We start from the raw sequence: 26,346 nt of genomic DNA, 5'->3' as shown, positions 1-26,346 counted from the left end.
GTACCTTTCTGCTCTAAGCTATCACTACCACTTAGGTGACAGTGCCATTTTCAGATTTTTTTCTGTGTAATTCATTGGAGTTAAGAGTTTCACAGACTTTCCTGTCCTGATGGCTGGCTTCAAACTGTGATTCTCAGATCTCAGCCTCCTAAGTAGCAAGGATTACGGGCATGAGCCACCAGTTCCAAGCTAGATAAGTATATTTCATACTCTAAGTAACGGGTAAATCTTCTGACCTAGGACTGATGACAGCTTTTTATTTTAATTTTTGTTTTTATTTTCATTGACACCTCAAAAACTAAAGTATATGACACTATGTTAGGACTAATTTCACTTTACATAGATTTTTTTACCTACAGGGCTGAATAAAATATCCCTGCTCAGGAAAGATTTTTGTTTAAGAATAAAATAAGATATTCCCAATTCCTTATGATAAAGTGATTTAATTTTATAATTTTTTTCATATATTTTTATTGTAATTAATAGAAGGATTACATTATATTTGCCAGATAGAAAATGGATAGGGAAGGGAGGAAAACAAGATGAGGGGTGGAGTGGGGGGGGGAGGGAAATGGGGACCAAGACATGAGAAAGGGTATCAATGTACGCGAATTAATGTACCTTCTATCTGGCAAATTCAGCTGCTTTTTAAGATAGTAAACTGTAGATTTGAAAGCCAGTTATATATCTCCATTTGACCAAAAGATTCAGAATTCTCTAAGTCTCTGCGGACTACCAACTCTATTTTATTTCCAAGTTTAACATGCCAAATAAACTTATGAACTCAATCAGAAAGATTTAAACCTCAAGAAAAGGAAAATTGAAGAGTAGTGATCAATACCAAGGAGCAAAAATTTGGGCCTCAAAGTAAATCATCCATGTCTAACCCTCTTCAAAGGCTTTATTATGGCAAGAGTCTAATTAATTACCAATACAAGAAAGCCCCAGGTTACTGAGTAAACTCAGAGAAATAATCCCCAATATGCTTCTAGTAAATCAAGCAAAAGTAAAAGATATCAGTAAGACAGAACTTGAATTCAGAATCTAAATTAGGTATAATAACATAACCTAATTTCTGTACTTTGCTTTATCTATAATGTTATAGAAAACACATTTTAAAATATGTTTTTTCATATATTTTTTATTTTAATTAATAGAAGGGTTACATGATATTTGCCAGATAGATGGTGCATTCATTCCCATCCATTGATACCCTTTCACATGTCTTGGTCCCCATTTCCCTCCCTCCCAGCCCCACCCCTCATCTTGTTTTCCCCCGTTCCCTATCCAATTTCAAATAACCAAATACAAATATATCTGATATATCAGGTAACAAAGTGAGATACTGTAACAATATGAGATAACCAAGGGACAGCAAAAGAGATGAGAGATAACATAGTACTTTAAGAACAACATTCATTCATTATATGGCTTATGTTTCTACATCCTAGAGATCCTTTCATTCAGCATCCTACTATCTGGCCTTTTGTATCAAGGTTTTGCTCTATTGCAAATCTCTGCTAGGAGAGCCCAAGGTTTCTACTAATTATGACAAATGAGGGAAACCATTGAGCTTAAGTTCCTTTGAGTCTGGCTTACTTCACTTAATATGATCTTTTCTAAGTCTTTCCATTTTCTAACAAATGGGACAATGTCATTCTTTCTGACAGCAGCATAGAATTCCTTAACGAATAGTTTCTTTTTAAAGTATATAGAACCCCTCTGTACATCACTCCAACAATAAAAAATATAATGTATATAGAATGCTTATTTTTACACAACACATAAAATACATGTAAAATAAAATTAGTCCCTTACCTTAAACCAAAGATATGTGATTGCTCATAGTTGAATAAAGAACGGATCTTAGCTTCAGAATTCAAAATGATAAGTCTATCAATTATATCCTGAAAAATAAAGGCATTCTCTTAACTGAAACTATTCAAAGAAAATTAAATGAAAAAAAATACATTTTCATCTTTGGTAATAATATTTAGCTTTACTTTGGAATTACTTGTAAACTATGTGAAAATAAAATAACAAATCAATGCAGATGTCTAAGTTTTATGCCCTGAGATTCTTAATTAACTACTTTGGGTTAGGCCCAGGCATCAGAATTTGTAAAAGTTCCTGACTGAATTAAATGCTCAAGAATAAGATAAAAAAACTATTAATTCACACTACATTTTGGATCAGGTAAACAGATTATACAGTTGAGTAAAGATAAAGCTACAAAAAAAAAAACCAGTAAATTACATTGAGAAGCAAATCCAAAATATACAAAGGTGAAGCACAATGGCTCTGAAAGTTTTATCCAGTAACTATTAGAGCTTTCATTTATAACTATTTTCTTCTAGCTCATGTAAATCTTTGATCTGGAGTAACTGGGAGACAGAGGATGAATGGATGGATAAAACAGATGGGTGATAGATGATAGAATAAATAGGTAGATAGACAGATATAGGTAGATGAGATAGATAGATGGATAGATAGACAGAAAGACAGACATAATGGATGTGCAGCCTTTATTTAAGATGGGTTTAGGGAATGGTACTATGCCTTAGAGCAAGATTCTGGAGTTAAAACAACATAAATGTTCTTCCAAATGCTCCATTATGTAATTAGGCTTTAATACTATGGAAGCTTGCAAAAAGAGAGCCTAAACACCAAGTATCCTAAGCACTGACAATACTAATCTCCACATAAGTGAATATTCGCTAGAAGGGTTTTTTACTTTATTTATTTATTTATTTATTTATTTATTTATTTATTTATTTATTGCCAGTCCCAGGGCTTGAACTCAGGGCATGAGCACTATCCTTGGACACTTGTTGCTCAAGGATAGCACTCTACCACTTGAGCCATAGTGCCACTTGCAGCTTTTTCTGAGTAGGTGGTACCAAGGAATCAAACCCAGGGCTTCGTGCATGCTAGGAGAGCCCTCCACCAATAGGCTAAGCTCCCAGCCCCTCTAGAAGGTTTTTTCGTTCTATCCTGCTTTTGTGTACATACCTGGATATTGATTTAAGTACTTTATTCACAAACAAACATCTTGCCTCTCTCATTGCTGAATTTCTTGACCAAGAAACTTAGTTCTTCCTGTGAGTTTCAGTGCACAATATATCTATGACTCATAGGGCAAAGGAAGGTTTTACTAGACAGTCAAACCATGTAAAATTTACTGAGACTTTTGAGAAGGATGACACCAAATAAATAAGAGTCAAGGGAATAAAGCTTATGAAGAAGAAATAATGCATAACTCAAAATCACTATTCAAGATAACAATACTGGATTTTCTGTAAACTCACTTCAGTAACAACTACACTTAATACTTAGGAATTCATACTGTTTAAGCCAGGAACCAGGGGCTTGCATCTGTAATCCTAGCTACTCAGGAGAATGAGATCTGAGGATCACTGTTCAAAACTAGCCAGGCATAAAGCCAGGCACAAAAGTCTGTGAGATTCATCTCCAAACAACCACCAGAAAACTGGAGTGGGAATGTGGCTCAAGTGGTAAAGCACAGCTAGCCTTGAACTGAAGAGCTCAAAGACAATGCCCAGGCCCAGAGTTAAGGCCCCAAGACAGACAAAAAAAGGGGGGGAAGAATTTATACTGTTCTACAGGTGTCTTGTAGGAGTGTTAATGTTAATGAATGTTTATAATCAGCATAAATATTTATTAGCATGAGAATAAAAAATTATTTTTCAAGGGAATGGAAAAGAAAGATGAAATAGCTGATACTAAGCAACAGGAAAGAAATGTATATATCATCCGATCAGGAAGAAATAATTTTATCAATAATGTTCAAAGTGTTAAACTTGTTTCCTATGTAAAACTTGAGTTCTTTGTATTTTATATCATTCATGTTTTGTAAATCAGAATGATGATCCTTATCAGTGTGAATATAAAAATGACTGTGCATGTAAATATACAATCTCAATAAAAGAGTAAAAAAAAAAATGTGTTCTGCTTCCCAGCTAGCTGGTCACTCCTTTTTCAAACCTTAAGAGAGAAACCGCCAGTCAAGATGGCTCACGCCTGTAATCCTAGTTACTCAGGAGGCTGATATCTGAGGATCACCATTCAAAGCCAGCTCAGGCACAAAGTCCGTCAAACTTATCTACAATTAACCACTAGAAAACCAAAGTGATGCTGTGGCTCAAGGGATAGGGCGGTAGCCTTGAGCTGAAGAGCTCAGGAAAAGCACTCAGGACCAGCATCCAAGCCCCATGACCGACCAAAAAAAAAAAAGAAAAGAAACTGAGCTATGCAACTCATTTCATATTCTTAGTTTCTCACTCCCTACCACTGTCTTCTCTGTCTTCTCAGATCCCCCTTCTCTTCTTCTCCTCACTAGGTCACAGAGATGGAGTCATTTAGATCTTCTTCACTTGCCCAGACACCTGGACAATATTATACTGGTAGGCTTTATAGAAGACACAGGAAAAGATGTTTACCATGTAATTCTTCCAGCAGGTGGATTTTTTACTGATTAGTAATTATTGTACTTTCCATGATATGACCAATTGCTGATACTTTTACCATACTCAAACGTCATAGAATAATCTAGATTTATGTAGCATTAACTTTGTCTATGTGAGCCAAGAATGCTGGGGAGTTGCTAACAGCACTTTATGAAATGATTACTACAGATTTCTTTTTCTCATTAAAAAGGAATTAGTTAGTATAGGTAAATGAAATTAGCCCAGTAATCTGAATACAAAGCTAAGACTACCTGATATCTGGGAGAACATTGTAACACTAAAGTTCTGGTTTTGATTCTAAGAACTAGATATGGAAGAATAAAAATGATTGAAGGAGAAGGTCTGTGTGCCCAACAAGCTAATGGAAGAGTAGATTGCAACAATCCATCAGTGATAATGCATTTCCAGAGAACAAATGTTACAGTAAATAATTCCTCCTTCAAAGAGGATTACATTGATAGATGACCACTTAGGGAAGAAAGTGAAGTTCCTGGGAAAGCTGCCTATGTACAGCTTGTTTCTAAGCACCATGTCATGTGTCAGAAGGGGAACCTGCTTCCTAAGTCAAGAAGCAGCTTCTCAGCAACAAGCTAATGAAAGAAAGGTAGGAGTCTCCTTTCTTTAAAACAAGCATTAGAAATTATGCCATTTACAAAGATACTGGCCAGCTTGAGAGAATGCATTCAATTACCAAGCAGGGCATTCTGAAACCAAGGCTAACTAAAGACAGAAAAATTTGACATGAAATCAATCTGCACATGAGTCTTGCTCCATTCACCAATGTCCCTATCACCAGACCTGTGTCACCTGACTCCTTTTAGAAAACAGGCAACTGTGAATTGTGAGGAACACATCAGTTACAAGGCTCTAAATTTCATGTAACCTCCCCCCCCAAAAATGTACATTCATATCCTTTTCCTCAAAACCTGTGAATACCACACTCTTTAGGGAAAGGGTATTTGGAGAGGTAATTAAGTTAAAAATCTGAGTGATTTCTTTTTTAGTTTTTGGTTCTGTTTTCATTTGGAGGTAGTGCTATTTGAACTTAGTACCAATGACTGCTCTGCTTGTTTGTTCAGCTGGTGATTTACCACTTGAGATAACCCACAGCTTGGCTTTTACATTCAGAATCTTGAGAACTTTTCTGCCCAGGTTGGCTTCTAACCTCACTCTTCCAAATCTCAGTTTCCTTAGGAGCTGGGGTTACAGGCACAAACCAATAGTGCCTAGCTAAGTTAAATATTCTGATATATGGCCAAGAGTTTGGCCTAATGGTAGAGTGCTTGCCTAGCATGCATGAAAACTCGGGGTCAATTCCTTGGTATCGCATACATAGAAAAAGCCGGAAGTGGGGTTGTGACTCAAATGGTAGACTCTAGTCTTGCAAAAGCCCAAGGACAGAGCTAAGGCTCTGAGTTCAAGCCCCAGGATAGGCATATATGATCATCTTATATTATCTGGGTGAGCCTATAAGAAAAAAGAGGGAGATTTAAGACAGAGCAGATGTGATAGTTATGTGTACACAAAGGCAGAAACTGGAGTTAGTCCTCAGTAAGTCATGAAATGCCAGGGAGTGGAGAGACTGAAGCTGAGGAAGCAAAGAAAGATTTTTCCTTGGTTACACAAGGAAAGGTTTAGTGCTGATAAAGTTGTTTTATTGTTTTTTGTTTTTCCTGTGCAAATAGTAACCACTAAATCGAACCCCCTGGGCCAAACTTCTGGTCCAGTGCTGATACACTTTTAACTACTTCTTTCTACAAGCTCCAAACTTTTCCTCCCTCTTTACTTTTGTGTGTGATAACATTTATCAATTCAGTATACATATACCTTCTTAACAGAGTTTAAATGTATAAGACAGTACTGATAAATATAAACAGTGGATTGTAGAATAGATCTTTAGGACCAATTGATAGGGTATGACCAAAACTTATTCACTTTGAATAATATCTGCTTATTTTCCCCTCTTCTCCTGCCCCAGCCTTGGCAACCAATCATCTACTCTTTACTTTGATGAGTATGATTACTTTAGATTCTGCAAACAGGTGGTACCATGTAATACCTGTCCTTCTCTACTACTTGGTTTATTTCACTGAGCACAATGCCCTTACATAGCAAAAAAGGCAGAGTAGCCAGGTGCAGTGGCTCACACCTGCAATCGTAGCTACTCAGGAGGCTGAAACCTGAGGGTCGCAATTCAAAGCCAGCCATTGCACTAAAGTCCCTGAGACTCATATCCCCAACTGACCATTATAAAACCAGAAGTGGCTGTGTGGCTCAAGGGGTAGGGCAGTAGGCTTGAGCAGAAAAGCTCAGGAACAATGCTCAGGCCCAGAGCTCAAACCTCACAACTGACAAAAAAAAGGGGGGGGGAATAAGGTCTAATGAAGTAACAGTCACTTAACTGGTTAAGTAGCTGAATCAGAGAATAAAAAGATAAAGGAAGATACAGATATAAAAGATATAGATAATATGATAAGAAGGACAGAGGTAAAATTACCAAAAAAATACAAAAATACAAGTGAAAAGCTTTAGGAACATGAGAGAATGTAGATTAAAAGTTTCATGATAGAAGTCCCTGCAAATCATAGTCAATTTACATTACGTAAACATCATACTATGTAACTTGAGGGTAGGGCTGGAATGGGGAACAAAGGCGGAAGAATGATGGGAGGAGTGATATAGATCGAGATATATTGTATTTGTACCCTGACTTCTAGAACTGAAAACTCTTAGTCCAATTACTTATTTAAAATTAATAAGCATATTTTTAAAAAATTATAACTAAAAGAAGTACCTATCATCATATTTCACTTCACATAACATCAAAATTTTAACATAGGAGAAAAAGGTTTCTTTAAGGTATATTTATAGTTAACAAAGGCTAATCAAACAAAAGGGTAAACGTGTTCATATGAACAGTTAAGAACAGAACAAAAAAGTAGGAAAATGTAACCAATACTAATGGTATTTCAGTATCAGAAATTGTTTCTTAATATTCATATGTGTGTATATACACATTTGAATTTAATTTTTATTTCATTTAACTCATAAACTGAAAGAAAAAGAAGTACAAAAAATCACTTAATGGTTGAATCTAGTTAATAATCTGGGTAACTTTGTAAGTATAAAACAAGTCTCAAATTAAATAAATATGCACATACTGCCCTCATGGGGCAACAACATATAGTTCAGTAAAATTTTGAAGAAAATGTATTGTACTCTTTGAGTATAAGTTCCTAATTATATCCATATTTCCTAATTATCGAATGAAAGAGTAACAGAGCAATGACTCATCACATAATGATTCATCTACAACTCCTTTATACATACATTTCTTATTCCGAGTCACTTTCTTAGTTGATGAGAGTTAGCCTTGTATTCTGATAGGTTTGGAGACTATGTGTCTAGTACCAGTCTCCATTTATAGATAATTCAAAAATGGGTAATTCATAGAAAAAAAGCCAATTTGACTTTAAGTGACAATAAGTGGGTTTTCTTTTGGTTTTTGTTTTGCTGTTTTCAAATTACATATTTACTACATATCTCAAATAGTAGACATTTATAAAAGGGAAAATTTGAAAGAAAATTACTTACAATAATACATGTTGGAACTTCACGAAGGGAATATTCTGCTTTATTCGGAAGATCTTGATGGCCTACAAGCTCATACACAGCAGGAAAGGACAGCAAGTTCACCAACTCTAGAAAGGACTGGGGCAGAGGATAGTAACTTCAAAGTTCTTTCTTTTCCAATAATATTCACAAAACAACATTAACATAAAATATTATAGCTGTATTATTATGAGGCCTAATAGTTTAAATAAATCTGGTTAATTCACCCAAATTTGAAATATCATATATGACAGACATAAAATAGCATGTAAAACACAAAAAAATAATCTAAAAGCAAAGCTGGGCATGTGGCCTAGTGGTGAGTGCTTGCCTAGCATACACAAAGACCTGGGATGGATTCCTCAGTACCACATATACAGAAAAAGCTAGATATGGTTCTGTGGCTCAAGTGGTAGAGCACTAACCTTGAGAAAGTTCAAGAACAGTGCCCAGGCTCTCAATTCAAGCCCCAGGACTAGAAAAAAAATAATCTACAAGCTGGCAAAACATGAAATAAAAACTATAGTAGAATATATGTAAGAACTGGAAAACCCTTTAAAATGGTCTCTAGTTCTCTGAAAGTTTGGCTCTGGAAAAAAAGTTGATGATTAGTATGGTCACTTTTTGTAATGTCACATATGATATATTGAAAAAAAGAATACTATATAAGGACTCTAAGGTAAAATAATAAAAAAAGACAGTAAGTGCTATAGTTTTTTATTTATTCACAAAAATGCTACTAAATAGATATTGTAAATAATTTTTAACGTCATGGCTATTCCTATCAAACTGGCTTATTTTACTGGTGCAATCTTACCAAGTTAATCTCTGCATGGTATTTTTATGATTCCTTGCTCCAATTTTATCTGACTAAAAGCAACACCATTTTCTCAGGTGTACTTCATTCTTTGACTTGCCCATTCCCAAACATCTAGTGGTTACCCATCACTGGACATCAAGTCTAAACTCCTTAGCTTGACTTTCAGGATCTTTTACTAGTTCCGATCCCCTACTCTCACGTCACATATGCATCCTTTCTATTACTCCCTAACATGGAGTCCAGTTAATCAAATATGCCACAGGCAAACTGTCGTCTATACAATCTTTTCTTATCCTTCTAATGTTCTTCCTCTGCCCTTGCCTTACTAAGTTTTCAGACTGTCACTCTCATGTTTCTAAAGAGTTTCCAATTAAATCTAGTTACTTTTTGAAGCCCTTCAAATGTGTCTTTATTTTATATAAAATTCATTGTATTTATTTGTCATTATTAAGGGTTTTGAAAAACATATTTTCCTTAACTCAAAAGTTGAGGAGGCGGCCCAACTGAGAATTGAAATTCCATTTCCAATTAATTAGAAAAGTGAGTCTTGAAGTATTCCATGAATGGTGGGGCATTACTCTTGACCAAAAAAGTCAATGATAGTTAAGGACTCTGAGTTCAAGACCAGGTATGGAGAAAAAAAAATCAAAACTTTTCAAAGGGGTAAGTCATAACATACTTAGGAAAGTCTCAACATAGCTAAAATCAGCTTGAATTCCACCTGCTTAAACTTATTTCTGGGGGAGAAATTTTAATCTATGTATTATTTATCATATCAAGTAACATCTTACCTTTTGACAGCTTCGATCAATGGGATCCACTGGAATAGATTTTGGGTGGATTACCCTAACATCGTCTCTTCCACACTCAAGATTGGACCATAATTCAGCTATCAGTGCATTAATAAACCCTAGGAAGAATTTTATTTCATGTCACATTTATTTCATGTCAAGTCCTGGGACTTGAACTCAGGGTCTGGGCACTGTCCTTGGACACTTTTTGCTCAAGGCTAGCACTCTGCCTCTTAGCCACAGCACCACTTCCAGCTTTCTCTGTGTATGTGGTACTGAGGAATCGAACCCAGGGCCTTTGTGCATGCTAATGGAGCACTCTACCACTACACTATGCTTCCGGACCTTGATTACTATTATCTCTGTGAAAAGACTGGCTTGCTATTACAGAAGGCATACACATGCATCTCTTACATGGAATAACTCGACAGAAATGATATTGCCTATTCTTATATATCTTTATGATATTTCCTTATCATAAAATCTAAGGAATAAATTCCAAGAAACCATTTTTTTGGGAGGCTGCTGAATTTTGAAGTATGGATTTTTATCATGTGGCTATAGTAATTAGTAAGAATTAAACTTTGCCTTACCAAATGGGACAACAATGTAAGATAATCTAAAAGGTTTGGAGTTTGTAGACAGAAAGAAGAAGGTACCAGGAAGCAAGGAAGGCAGCTAAAAAAAAATTTCCTTACCTCAACATATGTGCTTTTGTAATTCTACAGGCTTAAAACAATTCTGAATTGTATACTTTTGTTTTAATAGTCTTTAAATTATCTTGAATCAAATATCTAGTAACTAAATGAAAATCATTATTTAGCTGGATTATGAAATCACTAAATCTGTGAAAACTCCAATCATACACAATGTAAAATATCTAATCATAAAATAAATACCCTCATAATAATATTAGACAAATAGCGGTTCTCTAGTGTTACAAAAAAAATAATACAGGCGCTAAGAATAAGAATGTCAGAGTTTGCATTCTAAATCCTTCACCCTTTTGTAAAAAGTATGATAACATGAGGCTCAGAAGCTATTTGACCATGAGGAAGGTCTAAAACTAATTCTAGTCTTCAAATACTTCTATTTTAGTGTTCAAGTACATAACACTACATGGGTTTTATTACAAATAGAAGATTAATGTATCTGTAATCCCTCTGTACATCCCCCTGACAGTAAAATTAAATTGAAAAAAAAGAAGAGCAATGGTTCTGTTTATGACTATTATTGCCCCCCAAATTATGTTTCATTAAAGAAGTAATACAGCTGACACAATGGCTCATGCCTGTAATACTAGCTATTCAGGAGGCTGAGATCTGAAGATCACGGTTCAAAGCCAGCCTGCGTACTAAAGACTGTGAGAATCTTATCTCCAATTAATCACTAGAAAATAAGAAGTGGGGCTGTGGCTCAGAGGGTAGGACAGTAACCTTGAGCTGAAGAGCTCAGGGACAGTGCCCAGGCCCAGAGTTCAAGCCCAATGACCACAAAAAAAAATGTGAGCACATGGAAAAATATTTATGATTGAGAAGTGACTGAATAGTGATCACTGATGCCATGATTCACCAATGCAAAGCCTCGAAAATATAAGCAGAGCTTCCCTACTAGGAACTGTACCTTATTCAGAAATCTTAACATACAGCATACCAAAACCCAGTGCTTTAATTTCCTACAATTTCATTGATATTAGAGAATATACACTGACAGAAAACTTCAAAGACAGTAATGAAAGGTATATGAAGAAAAAATGTCTCAAAGAAGAGAAGATTCAGTAAGCATCAAGAATTTCCATTTAGTTCAGTAGATACCATAATTGACAGAGAGAGAGAGAGAGAGACAGAGAGAGACAGACAGAGAGAGAGAGAGAGAGAGAGAGAGAGACAGAGAGAGAGAGAGAGAAGAAATAACAAAGATGTGTACATTTCATAGAAAAAAATTTCCAGTGAAATTTCATGCAAGAGAAAACCTAATGAGGAAATTCTGTAGCAAATCTAACTTGTGAAAAAAATATGTTTGAACAAATTATGATCATGATCACATCACTAAATTCTCAGTTGGCATGATCATTTTTAACCACTTATAATTTTAAATAACAAGAAAAAGGACCTGAATTTCGTAGAGCTGCTGCACCTGCTGCTGTTGATGCTACTTGTGAAACCAGCACTCCATAGCCAAACTCCTTTTGCCTGTTGATCTAACAACAGAAAGATAATAATGGGAAGAATAAAATTCAATTTAAATACAAAACAAGATGATGATTGGGAGGGGATAGGGAGAAGGAAAGAGAGAAAAAAACATGAGAAGGGGTATCAAGGTTCAAGAAGTAATGTACCCATTACCTGATGAATGTAAATGTAACCCCTCTATACATTACCCTGCATGCTATCATTTTAGATGTATTATATAGCCACTATACCTTTAAGATTAAAGGACTAGACATTTCTTTATAAAACCATTTATTAATCTTGGCCTACCTTTTTCATACATAAAATAAGTGACTTACTTAAAAGAGTGAAACTGCTTCTAATTAAAAATTTTACTATCCTATTAGTAGTTTATGTTGGTATTAATATATTTTATGTTTACATTTCATTAATAAATTTTTCATTAGTAAATCTCTATAGGCTGGCAGTTTTCAAATAGGCTTTGAGGCAATCAAATAATTTTTTACTGATTACATTTTCTTTTTACAGTGACAACTATTTTTTAAGAGAAAGTTATTTTTTCTCTTAATGAAGGAAACTATCTAAGTCTAACCAGTAATGTGTTAGCATGCAGAAAAAAAGAATATTGAAAAAATATTCTTTTTCTTTTTCTTATTTCTCTTCAAGACCTGGGGCTTGAAGGCTTAAATGCAGGGCCTGGACACTGTCCAGTTTTCTCAAGGCAAGAGGCGAGCTTACTACCACTTGAGACACAGCACCACTTCCAGTATATGTGGTACTGAAGAATCAACCCAGGCTTCATGCATGCTAGACAAGCACTCTATCACTAGGCCACATTTCTAGCCCTGAAAAAACTATTCTTAAATAACTTTCTATCCAAGAAGAATATCCTATTTTTATTAAGAGTACAGTACATAGATGAGTATAAATCATAGCACAAATAAGAACAAGAAATAAAATGATATTATAACATGTTCCTTATCAGACTTTGGATAAAATGATGGCTTATAAAATGTTTGACTTCTAACCATTCAGAATTTATGGTTTTTAAAGCATTTCATTTATAAGGATGTTTTATTTTCATACTTTTAAAATTTAAACCATACAGTCAATTCTAAGGCAAAAGTGTAATTACAAAGAAACTAAGACTTGTTAGTAGTAGCAATACAGGGTTTTGAGCTCAGGACCTCATGCTTGCTATGCAGGAACTCCACCATTTGAGCCTTACCCCTGCAACCTTGTACTTTAATTTTTCAGAGTGGGTCCTGCATGTACATTCTGACTACCTTCTTCCTACCCATGGTGTCCAGCATAACTAAGACCACAGTAATATGCCACCACAGCTACCTATTGTGGGGATGGGAGTATCTCACTACGTTGAGCTGGTCTCAAATTGTGATCCATTTAACTTCTGCCCTCCTGAGTAGCTGGGATTACAAGCATGAGCCACCATTTCTTTTTCTGCTTTTATTAGTCATAATATCCTTTTTTCTTATTTACAATACTATATTTTGCTATTAGATAAATGTCTACCCTTTCCCATTTCTCCTCCTCAGATAACTAAAGTACTTTATTCTGCAATTTACACCCATGTACAAGTACACACACACACACACACACACACACACACACACACATTGGCTCTGCAGATTCAGATACCTATAAGCATAGATACCTGCAAATTTCAAATGAGAGAAAGAGGAAAAGAAAGAATACACTGTCAAAGACATGGAAACCTGAGTTTTAGTCTTACCGTAGTTTAAACAGATACTGGATCTTTGCAATAAATAATTTAACTAAATGAATCTCCATTTTCTCCCTTGTTGATCTAAGGAAACTACCTGGTCTACTTGCTTCCTTGAAAAGCACTGTAAACTACCTTGAGGGCTGGGTGTTTGGCCTAGTGGTAGAGTGCTTGCCTAGCATGCACAAAGACCCAGGTTTAACTCCTTGGTACCACATACATAGAAAAAACCTGAAATGGTGCTGTGGCTCAAGTGGTAGAGCTCTTGCCTTGAGAAAGCTCAAGGATAGTACTCAGTCCCTGAGTTCAGGCCCTGAGTTCAATCTCCAAGACTGGCAAAAAAAAAAAAAATACCTTAAATAGCATCAAGTAGCCTGTGGTGATGACATTGATGGTGGAATTAAATCATAAGGCTGAGAATCACTCAAGTCAAGGAAGCAATTATCTTCCACAAAAATCACTAGTACAATGCAAAAGTAGACTAGGTTTTCATATGTATTAACATAAAACAGACCTAATAAATGATCTCCTCTTAGGGCACAGTGGCTCACATCTGTAATCCTAGTACTCAGGAGGCTGAGATATGATGATTCCTGTTCAAAATCATCTTGGACACAAAAGACTATGACACTCTTATCTCCAATTAATCAGTAGAAAACGGGAAGTGGTGCTGTGGCTCAAGGGTAGGGCAACAGCCATAAGCTGAAGAGCTCAGGGACAACACTCAGGCCTAGGGGTAAGCAGTAGCCTTGAGCTGAAGAGCGCAGGGACAGTGCCCAGGCCAAGAGTTCAAGCCCTATGACCTTCAATTAATAAAAGGGGGGGGGAGGAAGAAATGATCTCCAAATTGAGATTTGTCAGCAAAGGATGTGGCTATACAATCTGAAGTACCTAAATATAAAAGAAAATGCCCTTTAATAGCCTGCATTTTTTTCAAACATGTCAAACCATGCCCTAAATAGTTAACTACTATACAAGAAAACGTGCAAGCTCACTGGTAAAGGAATTCAAAAACACAACGTCTATACCAATGTAAGAAGTCTGAAAAAATAGTCTACATATTGTAAAAGAAGTACATCCAACGGTTATTAGACTATCAGACATTTAAACATGGAAGTGAAATTGAAGCAGAAATCAAGAATGACACTAGAATAAAATGAGTGAAACAAAAGAAGAATCACACTAAAATGGATGAAGACAGCATGCCATAAGCTGAGGCACAGAAATAACTAAATGCTCTGTACTCATGGTCTATTTCAATAAAACATACATCTACCCATACAATTCTAATATCATAATCCCACAAACTGATATAAAATCATTATAACTCATAAAAGAACAGTCAGGAACTATTTATTCTTCATAGAGAGAGACCACATTAAGGCAGAATTGTTTTCCTATCATTTTTTTAATCCAGAAAATTAGAACTGAATAGAGTAAGAAAGTATTAAAAAAAAAAAAAAAGGACCTAGCATCAGGCAACCTAATAACATCAAAACAAAACAGCTGCCTAAAACAAGAAAAGAAGAAAACGTTTTGATATGAAAGACAGCTCTCACATTTGACCTTAGTCACCAAAAGAACTATGAATAAAAATACTTTTGAAAGTAAGACAAAGAGCCTTAAAAGCTCAAAAAGACAAATATATTTATAATGGCACATTTTAAAAAAGCCAAATACAACTCAATGGTCTCCAGGATCGAGATGTTTGATGTCACATTTTGAAAACATCTGGATGATTAACTGAATTTCTCAATTCCATCTGACTGTTTACATGTCTATAAACAGCCTCAGACATCAAAATGAACTCTTTTATCACTTTCTGTAAACAATACCAAGAATTACAGGCTTTTTATTTGAAGCTTAATAACCTGTTCACACATAGGAAACAAAATGTGAATCTTAAAGCCTTTGATGACAACAAAAATTCCTTTTACCTGTGGCAGATGGTAATTCATACCTGTAATTTTTTTGTGTATTGGTTGAACATAAATGTCACACATTCATTGATGGCACCTGTTCTTTGAAGAAGGAGCAATCCTTTGGGGGTGGCGGCAAAATTCAGCAAATCATCTAACAAATTGTCTTCCCAAGCAATACTGAGACAGGTAAAAAGAAATGTACAGCTACTCTTAATGTAATCAAAACTGAAAACATTTCAGCTGACTATTCAAAAAATTAAATTGATTTGTAGAGTAGACAATGATGGTTAAATCTCAATATTTATTTTAAAAGAAAAAAGAATGCTTTATTTTATAATAAATTCTTTTGGTCTTACAACTTCCCTAGCTCTAATTTTCCTTTGATGAGTAAATCAATTATTAACCATGTGTATAGGCAATTATATTGCACCTGTGCTCTCTCATCCAGCCCTAATTTCATTCTACTCCGTTAGAATTCTGTTGGGCTTATATTTCCCCAAGCCTCAACCCTCAAGTATTTCTGTACATTCTTTTCATTAAAAGGCAACTGATTTCTGAATTTCTAAATCATATTATACTTGTCACTTTTTTATTTTTGTATGTTTTATCTTACTTGTAAGAAACAGCATTATTTTTTTCCTAGAACACATCTGTATGTAAAATCAACAAATTCATTCAGAGAAAAACCTATCAAGATTCCCCAGGCAAAGAGAATGAAAAGAACTTTTTAAACGCATTGCTAAATAATGCTTACCTAGAAAAGAAATTCAACATTTTTAAATTAAGAATAGTCCTTAAATTTCCTTCTAATTATTATCTTCTTAGACTCTGCAAAACTTTTCATTATAAAATTAAAAGGAAAATCTAATAACATATGTCACCAGACCTCAGTTTAAAAAAAAAAAAAGGCTGCATAAATCTAACTCCATATCTTGATAATTGTAAAAAAAAAAGTTACCCAAATTAAAATTTGATATAAATGCTGATTTAAATCTTTTTTAAATGCCAAAACCTAATTAAAAATGAACTCTTGCTTCACTTAGAAAAAAGTTATAATTTAAGTACATAAGGATTTTAGTGGCATTTAAAAACATTTTACTTCTACTGAACACTCCAATTAACTTTCCAACTTTAGTATTTGCTAATTCCCCAAATTTCCTGAAAACCCTATAATATGTCAAGTTTCCCAACCCAATGTGCAAGCACAAAATGAAATAAAAATGAGTATTTTTAAAAAGGTTGTGTCACATACTCTCTAAAATTCCTTCAAACTAAAATTTTCTTGGATCATGCATGTATACATTGTTAAAATTATTACCACAGAATTCTCTTACATGTCAATAAGTTTAAAATTACCTCAGCCACGATAATAAACAGATGACTGACAATTGCACTCACATGTTTTGAGATTCCTGGCTTACTGAAGAAATAGAATCGGAACCTTCTACAGGAGTAGGAATTCTCTCCGATAGCAAACTCATCTAAAAACCGTAACAGATGGATTGATATTATTTTTATTGATTGATAACCCTACTGATGAGATCTCTGATTCTGCATTTTGAGATGGCGATCCTTAATGTAAACGAAACATTAGGTTACTTTCTGTACATCACCTTGATAACAAACATTTTTTAATGAATAAATAATTTGGAGCAGGTAGCACAGCACAAGCCTGCAGACCCAACACTGGGGATGCTTAAGCAAACGGATGGTAACTTCTACACCAGCCTGATCTGCACATCAAGTTCTAAGGCCACCCTGGTCTACACAATGAAACAAACACTAGATTATATGCTTTTAAATGTCACAAAAAGTATTTCCTAAGTGAGCCACAGAAAACAGTATCTATCCTATACATGACTATTGCTATTTTATGGTGTTAGTTACCCATAACAAAACCCACCTTCCTCTAAACGTGGCTTTTGATCTAACTTAGCCTTTGCAAAGAGAAGGCAATGCTTCTCCTACCAGAAAATAAGACTTTGTGGAACTCTGAGAAAACTTTAAAATCTTGTTTCACTGCAAGGAATCATAAAGGCCTCCTGTACCAAATTCAGAAGCAGAAATGTCCCAAATGGTGAGGCTTAACGAGTCATATTTGCACAGTATGATATTTATCCACAGTATGCTATTATAATGCAGCCTGTAATTCAAATAAACATCTGCAAGGAAGCAGAAGGAATTTGTAAATACATACCTTCTTCCATGCCTTTGCAATAGATTCATGCAAACTGTAAGGAAGTAATGCTTGCAAGCCTTCACATGTACCATATATTTGCCGACACACGGAAATAAAAGCTCCTTTAACCACAGGTAACATTTCAGAACCAGAAAAGATGGAAATATCTTCATCAAGAAGCTTCTTTGAAAACTGGGCAATTATATGGGCACCTGTGGAACTAAAAGATGACATGAGAAGTGATTACATACTCAAAAGTTAACCCCATCACAACTTCTGTTTATTTACTTTCAATCACCCTAAGAGCTTTTTGCAGCCTATTATGTCTAAGGATGAGAAAAGTTTCCATGGAATGGAGAAAAGAAAATCCACATAGGAAAGAAACAGGAAAGCTATATACACTTAGAAGGTGACAGATGCCAGATAGTCAAGACTGGACATTCTTGACATTGCAGGGAAAACAGTCTTAAGTTCTCCATGATAAGCACTGTTTATCCACGTCTCATCCCATAACCTGTATGTCAAAGGCTCAAACACATTTACTAGTCATAATAGGTAAAGAGTAAAATGGGTGAAAATGCTCACTCACAATTCTTAATATCCCACTTGTCAGCCCAAATCAAATTTCTTCTGATTGTATTAAAAGTAGTTTGTTCAGGGTTGGGAATTTGGTTTAGTGGTAAAGAGCTTGCCTAGCATGCATGAAAACCTGGGTTCAATTACGTGGTACTACATACATAGAAAAAGCCAGTAGTGGCGCTATAGCTCAAGTGGCAGAGTGTTAGCCTTGAGCAAAAAGTGTCCAAGGACAATGCCCAGGCCCTGAGTTTAAGCCCCAGGAATGACAAAAAAAAAATAAAACAATAATAATTTGTCCATGGTAGAATTTACACAAGTACTGTTTGAATATTACACAAATATTCATGTATACTTGGGAAGAAATGTTGTCTCTGCATAAAATGTTACAAATGTAATTGATAACTTTACCCATTTTGATGTTAGCTTTTAAATTCTGCATTACATTTAATATGCAAAACAGCTATGTGATTCCCGTATCATATCTAATATAGTCATTGTGTAGTATCTTTTCCATATATGTTTCTTCCTGCTTATCTCTCCTCTCCCCTAAAATTATTTGCATGTTTTCAAATTATCCATTTATAATTGCCTCCAAGAATTATAAAAATACTACTCATATTCTATTATGCAAAAGACAGCATCCTAGAAGAATTCTTCTCAGCTTTCTTTCTCACTTATTATATACTGATGAAAATAGTATGGCATTTTATAAAAATATAGCTAATTCCTTCTTTAAAGCAAGATGCTCAGTCAACTGTGTGAAAATAATTTAATGAATCAGGCTTATTACCAGATATTTGAGATTATTCCAGTCTCTTGCTAATAGAAATAAGCAGAACATATGCTTTTAACTGTAAAAGGAAGGTTCAGGGAAAAAAAATATTCCTTTTTTATATTATTATGTAATAACTATACTCAATAAAGGGGTTTATTATATTTTGTATATATATATATATAATGTACTTCAATCATGTTCCTCTTAGAAAGATTACCACTTACATCTGTTCTCCTTCCTTCCATTCACTTTCTATTGCAAAATAGTTCTTTTATTTCAAATATTTTTAAAATCTAGAATCTATGTATCAGTAAAAAGCATGATATATTTGCCTGAGTTTAGATTATTTTACTTGACATGACAACTTCCAGATCCATCCATTTTCCTGAAAATATGATTCTATTCTTCTCCCCCCCCCACACACACACGGTGCAATTTTTTAACCATTCATCTGTTGACAGGCATCTAAGCTAATTCCTTAACTTGGCTATTGTAAGCATTACTTCCATAAACAGGGCTGTGTACATAGCTCTATTCTGACTCTTTTCAGAATTATGCCCACACAAACATAGCAGGATAATATGGTAGTTATATTTGAAATTTATTCTTTTTTTTGTAAATTCCCAAACTAATTTCAAAAAAAGCAGACTAATTTACATTCTCAAGAACTGTGTATAAGGATACCTTTTCCCTAATTACTTGCCAGCATTTCTTGATTATTTTCCTTAAGACAGCCATTCGAACTGGCATGAGACTGGCATAGTCTATTCACAGCCAGTATGGTCTGCCACCTGTGCCATACCTTCAGTCTTTCAAGTCAGTCTTGATTTACATTTCCTTTTTGCCTAATGATTTAAAACATATTTTTCCTGTATATACTGCTATTTTTAATTTTTCTGAGAATTGTCTCTTCAGTTTATTTGTCCATTTATTAATTAGGTTATTTGTACCTTTAGTGTTTTGCTTTTGGAAGCCTTTGTGTATTCAAGATTTTTGAATGAATACCAGGAAAAAAATTTCTCCCATTCAATAAGCTGCCTCTTTACCCTGATATTTGATTCATATGCTGTGTTGAAGGTCTTTAATGTGTCAATTCTTGATTATATTTCCTGAGTTATTAGAGTCAGCTTCAAAAAGTGTTTGTCTGTGTCTGAAGTAGTTTCCTGTAGTCATTTCAAATTTTCACATCTTAATGTGAAAGATCATCACATGATGATCTTTCAGTCTTCTAAATGTGGACATCCAATTTTCCAAGCACCATTTTTTTTTTGCCAGTCCTGGGTTTGGGTTCAGGGCCTGAGCACTGTCCTGGGGTTTTGCAAGGCTAGAGCTCTACCTCTTGAGCCACACCACCTCTGGCTTTTTTCTATGTATGTGGCACCAAGGAATTGAACCTGAGTCTTCGTGCATGCTAGGCAAGCACTCTACCACTAGGCCAAACTCCCAGCCCCTGGCTCCATTTTAACACTATCTTTTCTTCACATGTTATCATAATTTGAGCCCTATCACTATGGCTCTTACATTATGCAGTCCACATTGGTGTCTCCCTGGAGCTGGCTCTACTTGTTGCCTGTGGCTTTCCTGAGCAAACATTCCACATTCCTGACATTGCTAATATCCTAGAATTTCCATGCAGTTTGAGCTTCCTCCTCACAGCTTCACACATCAGTCTCTCATAGGGAACTGTTGGTCCTCTCTGGCATCCTTTAGAAATCTGGATAGCAGCCCTCATCATGACTCAAGTCTTGGAGTCTCCATTGCTGCAAAAGCAGTGTCACTTAGACTAAGCCAACGTCCACCAACAACTTTAAGATGTATATCTAGGCCCCTCTGAACAAAGGCTGCAATGGTCTTTCTGTGCTTGCATAGCTAAGGCTGGAGATATACTTCATGAGAATATTAATAAAGCAAAGATTTAGTTTTTGAAAGGAGTGTAAACTTGATACGCCTCCAGTCAATAGAACTAAAAAAACTAGTCACATCAAAATAAAAGAAGGCTATCACTACTGATCCTACAGACAAAAAAATAGCATCAAATATTATAAACAACTATGTGCCCACAAATTTAAGAATTTTCTGAGTTACTGCCTCACCAAACACAATCTGCTATAACTCACACCAGAGAAAAGAAGTATCCTGAATACGCCTATATATTTTAAGCAAATTGAATTGATAATGAAAATACAAGGCACATGGCTCAGATGAGTTCATCAATCCATTTTTAAAAATATAAGGAAAAAAACATGATCAGTTCTTTACAGACCTTTCCACAGGACAGAAAAAGAATGAGTAATTCAGTGGGACACAGTGGCTCATGCCTGTAATCCTAACTACTCAGGAGGCTGAGATCTGAGGATTGCAGTTCAAAGCCAGCCTAGGAAATAAAGTCCATGAGACTCTTATCTCCAAGTAACCATCAGAAAATTAGAAGTGGTACTCAAGGGACAGAGCGGTAGCCTTGAGCTGAAAAGCTCAGCGACAACACCCAGGTCTTGAGTTCAAGACCCAGGACTGACAAAAAAAAAAAACAAGAATGAGTAGTGCCTAAATTACAACACCAAAATTCAACAATGGAATTACAAAGTGACAGCTATCTTTCATTCACATGACAGAAATCTTAAAGAACTCCAAACAATGTATACCAGGAATTATTCATCACTACCAAGTAGGATTTATTATAAGCATATAAGGCTAATTTAACATTCTAAACAATTAATCTATTACTTCAACAGGCTAAAAAAGAAAATGAAAATTTGCTGCAAAGTGATTTTTGAAGGTAAAATTCCACATCCAATCTGATACCCATTACCAGGGAAAATATTTTAGAAAGTTATGGTAAAATAAGACAAAGAGGATAATACATCTATCTGAAATAATATTTCATTCTGTACTCACCTAAAACAATCTCAATGAAAACATAAAAACTCAAATTGTAGACTGTATCTAAACTGGCACCATTTTAGATGGAGGAGATAAAAATGCATGTGTATTGTATGCATGCATTATGTATGAGAAAAAGTCTAGAACTTTGGACATCAAAGGGTTACCATTGGTTACAACTGGCTAAGGAAGGAGAGCAGAGAAGGAAGAAGGGGAAATAGTTAAAATAGCTATATTTCCTTTGAGTAACTTTTATTTTTTGGTTTGCTTTAAATCAATAATGTGTGGCTTTGGAAGTTTGCAAGACAGAGTCTCAAAAAGAGAAAACAAAGGAAGTGGTGAGAGGCATCCCACATGGAGTTAATCACCCCATTTTTATTTTTAAATATTCTATTAAAAATCACTTAGCATGTTGTGAATGATTGGTCAGGGAACCTAACTGTATCTGATATGGCTATCCAGATTTAAAATGTAGGCAGATACCTTTCTTCTTTAGAAGAGTGCACATTTTCCCCATAAAGAAGTAAAATAAGTCCTTCTTCCACAGAAGCAATCCTTGCCAAGATATCAGCAATATGAATTAAAGCTGTTTCAGAGCAATTTGGAGTAGCCTGTGAATCAAAAAGACAACAAGACAACTCATGTGATTTTATAACATATCGAGGATGGTATGTAGTCCAATAAAAGTTATATTACCACAACCACAATAACCCCTCCCCCTAAAATTCACTTTAATGGTTTGCTTCATTGTGAAATAATACGATGGAATTAAATGTATCATTAGATTATATTATTGTACCAGCACAGCTCATGAGGCAAATAAGTCAGGTTTTCATCTGAACTAGTTCTTGAAAGTAGCTCTTCTGTTACAGTTGCTATGTATACAATTCTGGTTAACAAAAGTAGTAGCGCCATCTTTTCTACTTTGTTAGAACTCCATACCCAGTGAGCACCTGAGCACCAATCTGGCCACTAGCCAAAACTTTCCTTCAGTGAGATAATAAACCACAACAACTTAGGTCCTCACTGTAAAAACTACTAAAATGCTCTTACCATCATATTGCAAAACATACTACAAACTGGAGAACAACGTCCTGGAGCCCATTTAAACAAACGCCTATTCATTCAGAATGAACTAAGTTCCTAACACAGATGCCATGTCTCCCTATGTAGATGTTCTATAATAAAATATAAAGTATAATGCACCACAACTAATATACTCCCATGAATCTGACTGGTTAATTTAATGTGGGATGCCAGGAATGTTGTCATAAAAATATGTAGAATTAGTATGTAAATTATATGACAGTATCATATTTTCATATAAAATACTCTTCATAAGAAAGCCTTCCCTACCTAGGTATTTCCTTTTATGTGTTTTCATATAAATGGATATTTATACATATTCACATACCTGAAAATACATAATAGTCTTTAACATATGGAAACATGCATTAGTTATAAAACTTTGTGATTCTCATTTTAAATGCTATTGAACTCAAAGTCCCATTCTCCCATTAAAGAGGCTCCAGCACAGAACAATGATATAGTGGTGGCTCAATAGGTGATACTGAGTCTTACATCAGATAGCGATGATCTACTATGGTCATAGGATTCTTCCTGGCCTGAAGAATAAACTACTGCAATATAAGTACAAGTGCAAAAGTAAACACTGTGGGGACACAAAATAAAATACCTTAGTGACTAAGAGAGAAAGTGTGTGACTCTCCATGAAGGTATGGGCAAATAAGGGACATGCACATAGTGAAAAGTTCACAAAACAAACACAAAATGGTAAGATCTCTCAGCCTTTTGATGCAGTTAATGTTCAATGTTAATCTTTGAGCAAGTCACTTTTTTTAGCCTCAGTAATGGTGATCTCACAGAATGTAAGGGATTAACACTACATTAATCTGTAAGAGATATACACGAGTTCAGAAATGGGATTATATACAAGCTTTCCTTCTGAGATATCAATCCTCAGGAAAATAATCATATTTCCACAGACTGTAAAATTGTCATCAAAAAGAAAGACTCATAAGATTTACTACATTTCTAAGACAAATGGCTTCTTACTAGTGCAATTTTTCTAAGTCCTTTGAATCAAGAGATCCAAAAAGATTAGGAAAGAATTAAGATGTGATATTTACAGCATCCCCCCTTGTCATAATTAATAAGTGAACTAACTACATAAACTATGATTTAACAAGTAAAAATGTGTATCAGCAAAGAGAGAAAGGCAATTAAATATTTCAAGAATGTCAAAAGTAAAGTGGAGTCCAATTACCCAGTGAAAATACTGTCCTCTAAAGGAAGCAATACCAACCTCAATCCCCTTCATCAAGTTGTGGATAGGATGGACCAGTGTCTCTATCACTGTGCTATTATATAAGCATTCAACTGCACATTCTTTTTGATCACAGAGTATCTGTAGAACTTCAGTCACCATACTTGCAGGGGAATACTTTTCTGACAAAGAGAAGTATTGGAAAAGTCAAAATGTTTAATACTAGGGGCAGGAAATGTGGCTCCGTGGTAGAGTGCTTGCCTAGCATGCGTGAAGCCCTGGGTTTCATTCCTTAAAACCACATAAACACAAAAAGGTAGAAGTGCCTCACAAGGCAGAGTGCTAGCCATATGCAAATGAAGCTCAAGGATAGTGCCCCAGCCCTGAGTTCAAGCCCCAGGATTGGCAAAATAATAATAACAACAATAATAATAGTAGTAATAATAATAATAGATACTCCTATTGCTTTTGATTATGTTTTAGTTAAAATTGCTGTATAAAGTTCACTATCCAATAAATCTAAACTTTTTTTCTTTTTTTTGGTGCTGTTAAGATTTCAGGGTCAACCTAAAAAGAAAAAAATAGAAAAGGTTACAATCTTTTTTTTTCCCCCAACCAATCCAGATGAGAAAGTTCAAACAAGTGATGCTATCAACAAGTAAGCATTTAGCTATTCAATAATTCTTCCAGTCTCCGATAACTGCCAGCCTAACACATACTTTGTACTAGACATTCTAGCCAGAGAATAAGACAAATAAGATACAAACAATACAGTAGAAAATCACCAAAATGCTAATAACAATGTAGGCTACAACCAAAGGATGTGGGTAGGGACTATGGCTAGAACCTCACATGTAAATGGTGTAAATCAGAAGTAGCCTGAGAATCACTGTTAAGATCAATATATAAATCGTATAGCCAGAGATGTATTACAGTACTAATATGTAGCCCAAACCAAATCAGATTTTTTTCCTTTTCTTTTCTTTTTTTGTTTTCCTAGTCTCTAGGGCTTGAACTATGGCCCTAGGTACTGTTCCCAAGCCGATCTGTGCTCAAGACTAGTGCTCTGTTACTTCAGCCACAGCAAAGTCTCATGGACTTTCCTGCCTAGAGATGGCCAAAACACAATCCTGACAACAGCCTTCTGACTAGGATTATAGGCAGGAGCTATGAGCACTTATCTGCAGATTTTTCTTTGAACCATATATTTTTCTCAGAATTTGTGCAAATACTTCCAAGACACTTCCCAATTTTAAGACACTATGATCTAGTTTATTGAGGTGATTTCACATTAAGTGTTTTACTTTTTAAGCATATTGGTACTCAAAGGAAAAGTAGAAGCTACCTTTTAAATATCAATAATTAAAATGGTTATATGATAGTCAACATAAGACTGAAAAGGACTTTACAGAAAAAAAAAAGATGAAGATTCTATTTTTTTTTCTGTACCCCCCAATAAAAGAAGACCCTGGGGCTGGGAGTTTGGCCTAGTGGTAAAGTGCTTGTCTTGCATACATGAAGACCCGGGTTTGATTCCTCAGTACCACATACCTAGAAAAAAAGCCAGAAGAGTTGCTGAGAATCAAGTGGTAGAGCTCTAGCCTTGAGAAAGTTCAAGGACAATGCTCAGACCCTGAGCTCAAGGCCAGGACTAGCAAATAATAATAATAATAATAATAATAATAATAATAATAATAATAGTAAATAAAACAAACAAAAAATAGATAAAAGAAGACCCTGAAAATGACTGAGGTTTTTGAATGTGAGTTGAAACAAGAAAGCTGATTTAAAAAAAAAATCCTGGCAAGAATAAAGAATAGAGGATATTAAAAAGAACCATGTAATATCTATCAAATTTTTCTTATTATTTCTTCATCTTAAAAAGAAGGAACATGAGCTGGGAGTTTAGCCTAGTGGTAGAGTGCTTGCCTAGCATGCACAAAGACCCAGGTTCAATTCCTTGGTACCACATACACAGCAAAAAGCCAGAAATTGTGCTGTGGCTCAAGTGGTAGAGGTCTAGCCTTGAGAAAGTCCAAGGATAGTGCCCAGGCCCTGAGTTCAAGGCCTACGACTGGCAAAAAAAAAAAAAAAAGAAG

The 26,346-nt window shown here is 35.1% G+C and overlaps 1 protein-coding gene across 1 annotated transcript in view; it reads right to left on the bottom strand.

The window, feature by feature from the left end:
- Nucleotides 1-26,346, bottom strand: part of Tbc1d32 (TBC1 domain family member 32) — a 146,319-nt gene that overhangs the window by 73,178 nt on the left and 46,795 nt on the right. The window contains 9 exon segments of the mRNA XM_090338207.1: nt 1,819-1,907; nt 8,082-8,198; nt 9,711-9,829; nt 11,823-11,910; nt 15,586-15,724; nt 16,946-17,028; nt 17,745-17,946; nt 22,444-22,571; nt 24,287-24,429. Coding sequence (XP_090194333.1) covers nt 1,819-1,907; nt 8,082-8,198; nt 9,711-9,829; nt 11,823-11,910; nt 15,586-15,724; nt 16,946-17,028; nt 17,745-17,946; nt 22,444-22,571; nt 24,287-24,429 — 1,108 coding nt within the window.

The sequence above is a fragment of the Megascapheus bottae genome, chromosome 8, assembly GCF_031878675.1.
Source record: "Megascapheus bottae isolate mThoBot1 chromosome 8, mThoBot2.hap1, whole genome shotgun sequence".
NCBI lineage: Eukaryota > Metazoa > Chordata > Mammalia > Rodentia > Geomyidae > Megascapheus > Megascapheus bottae.
Note: the sequence above shows the minus strand (reverse complement) of the source record. Positions and strands in the feature narration are given on the sequence as shown.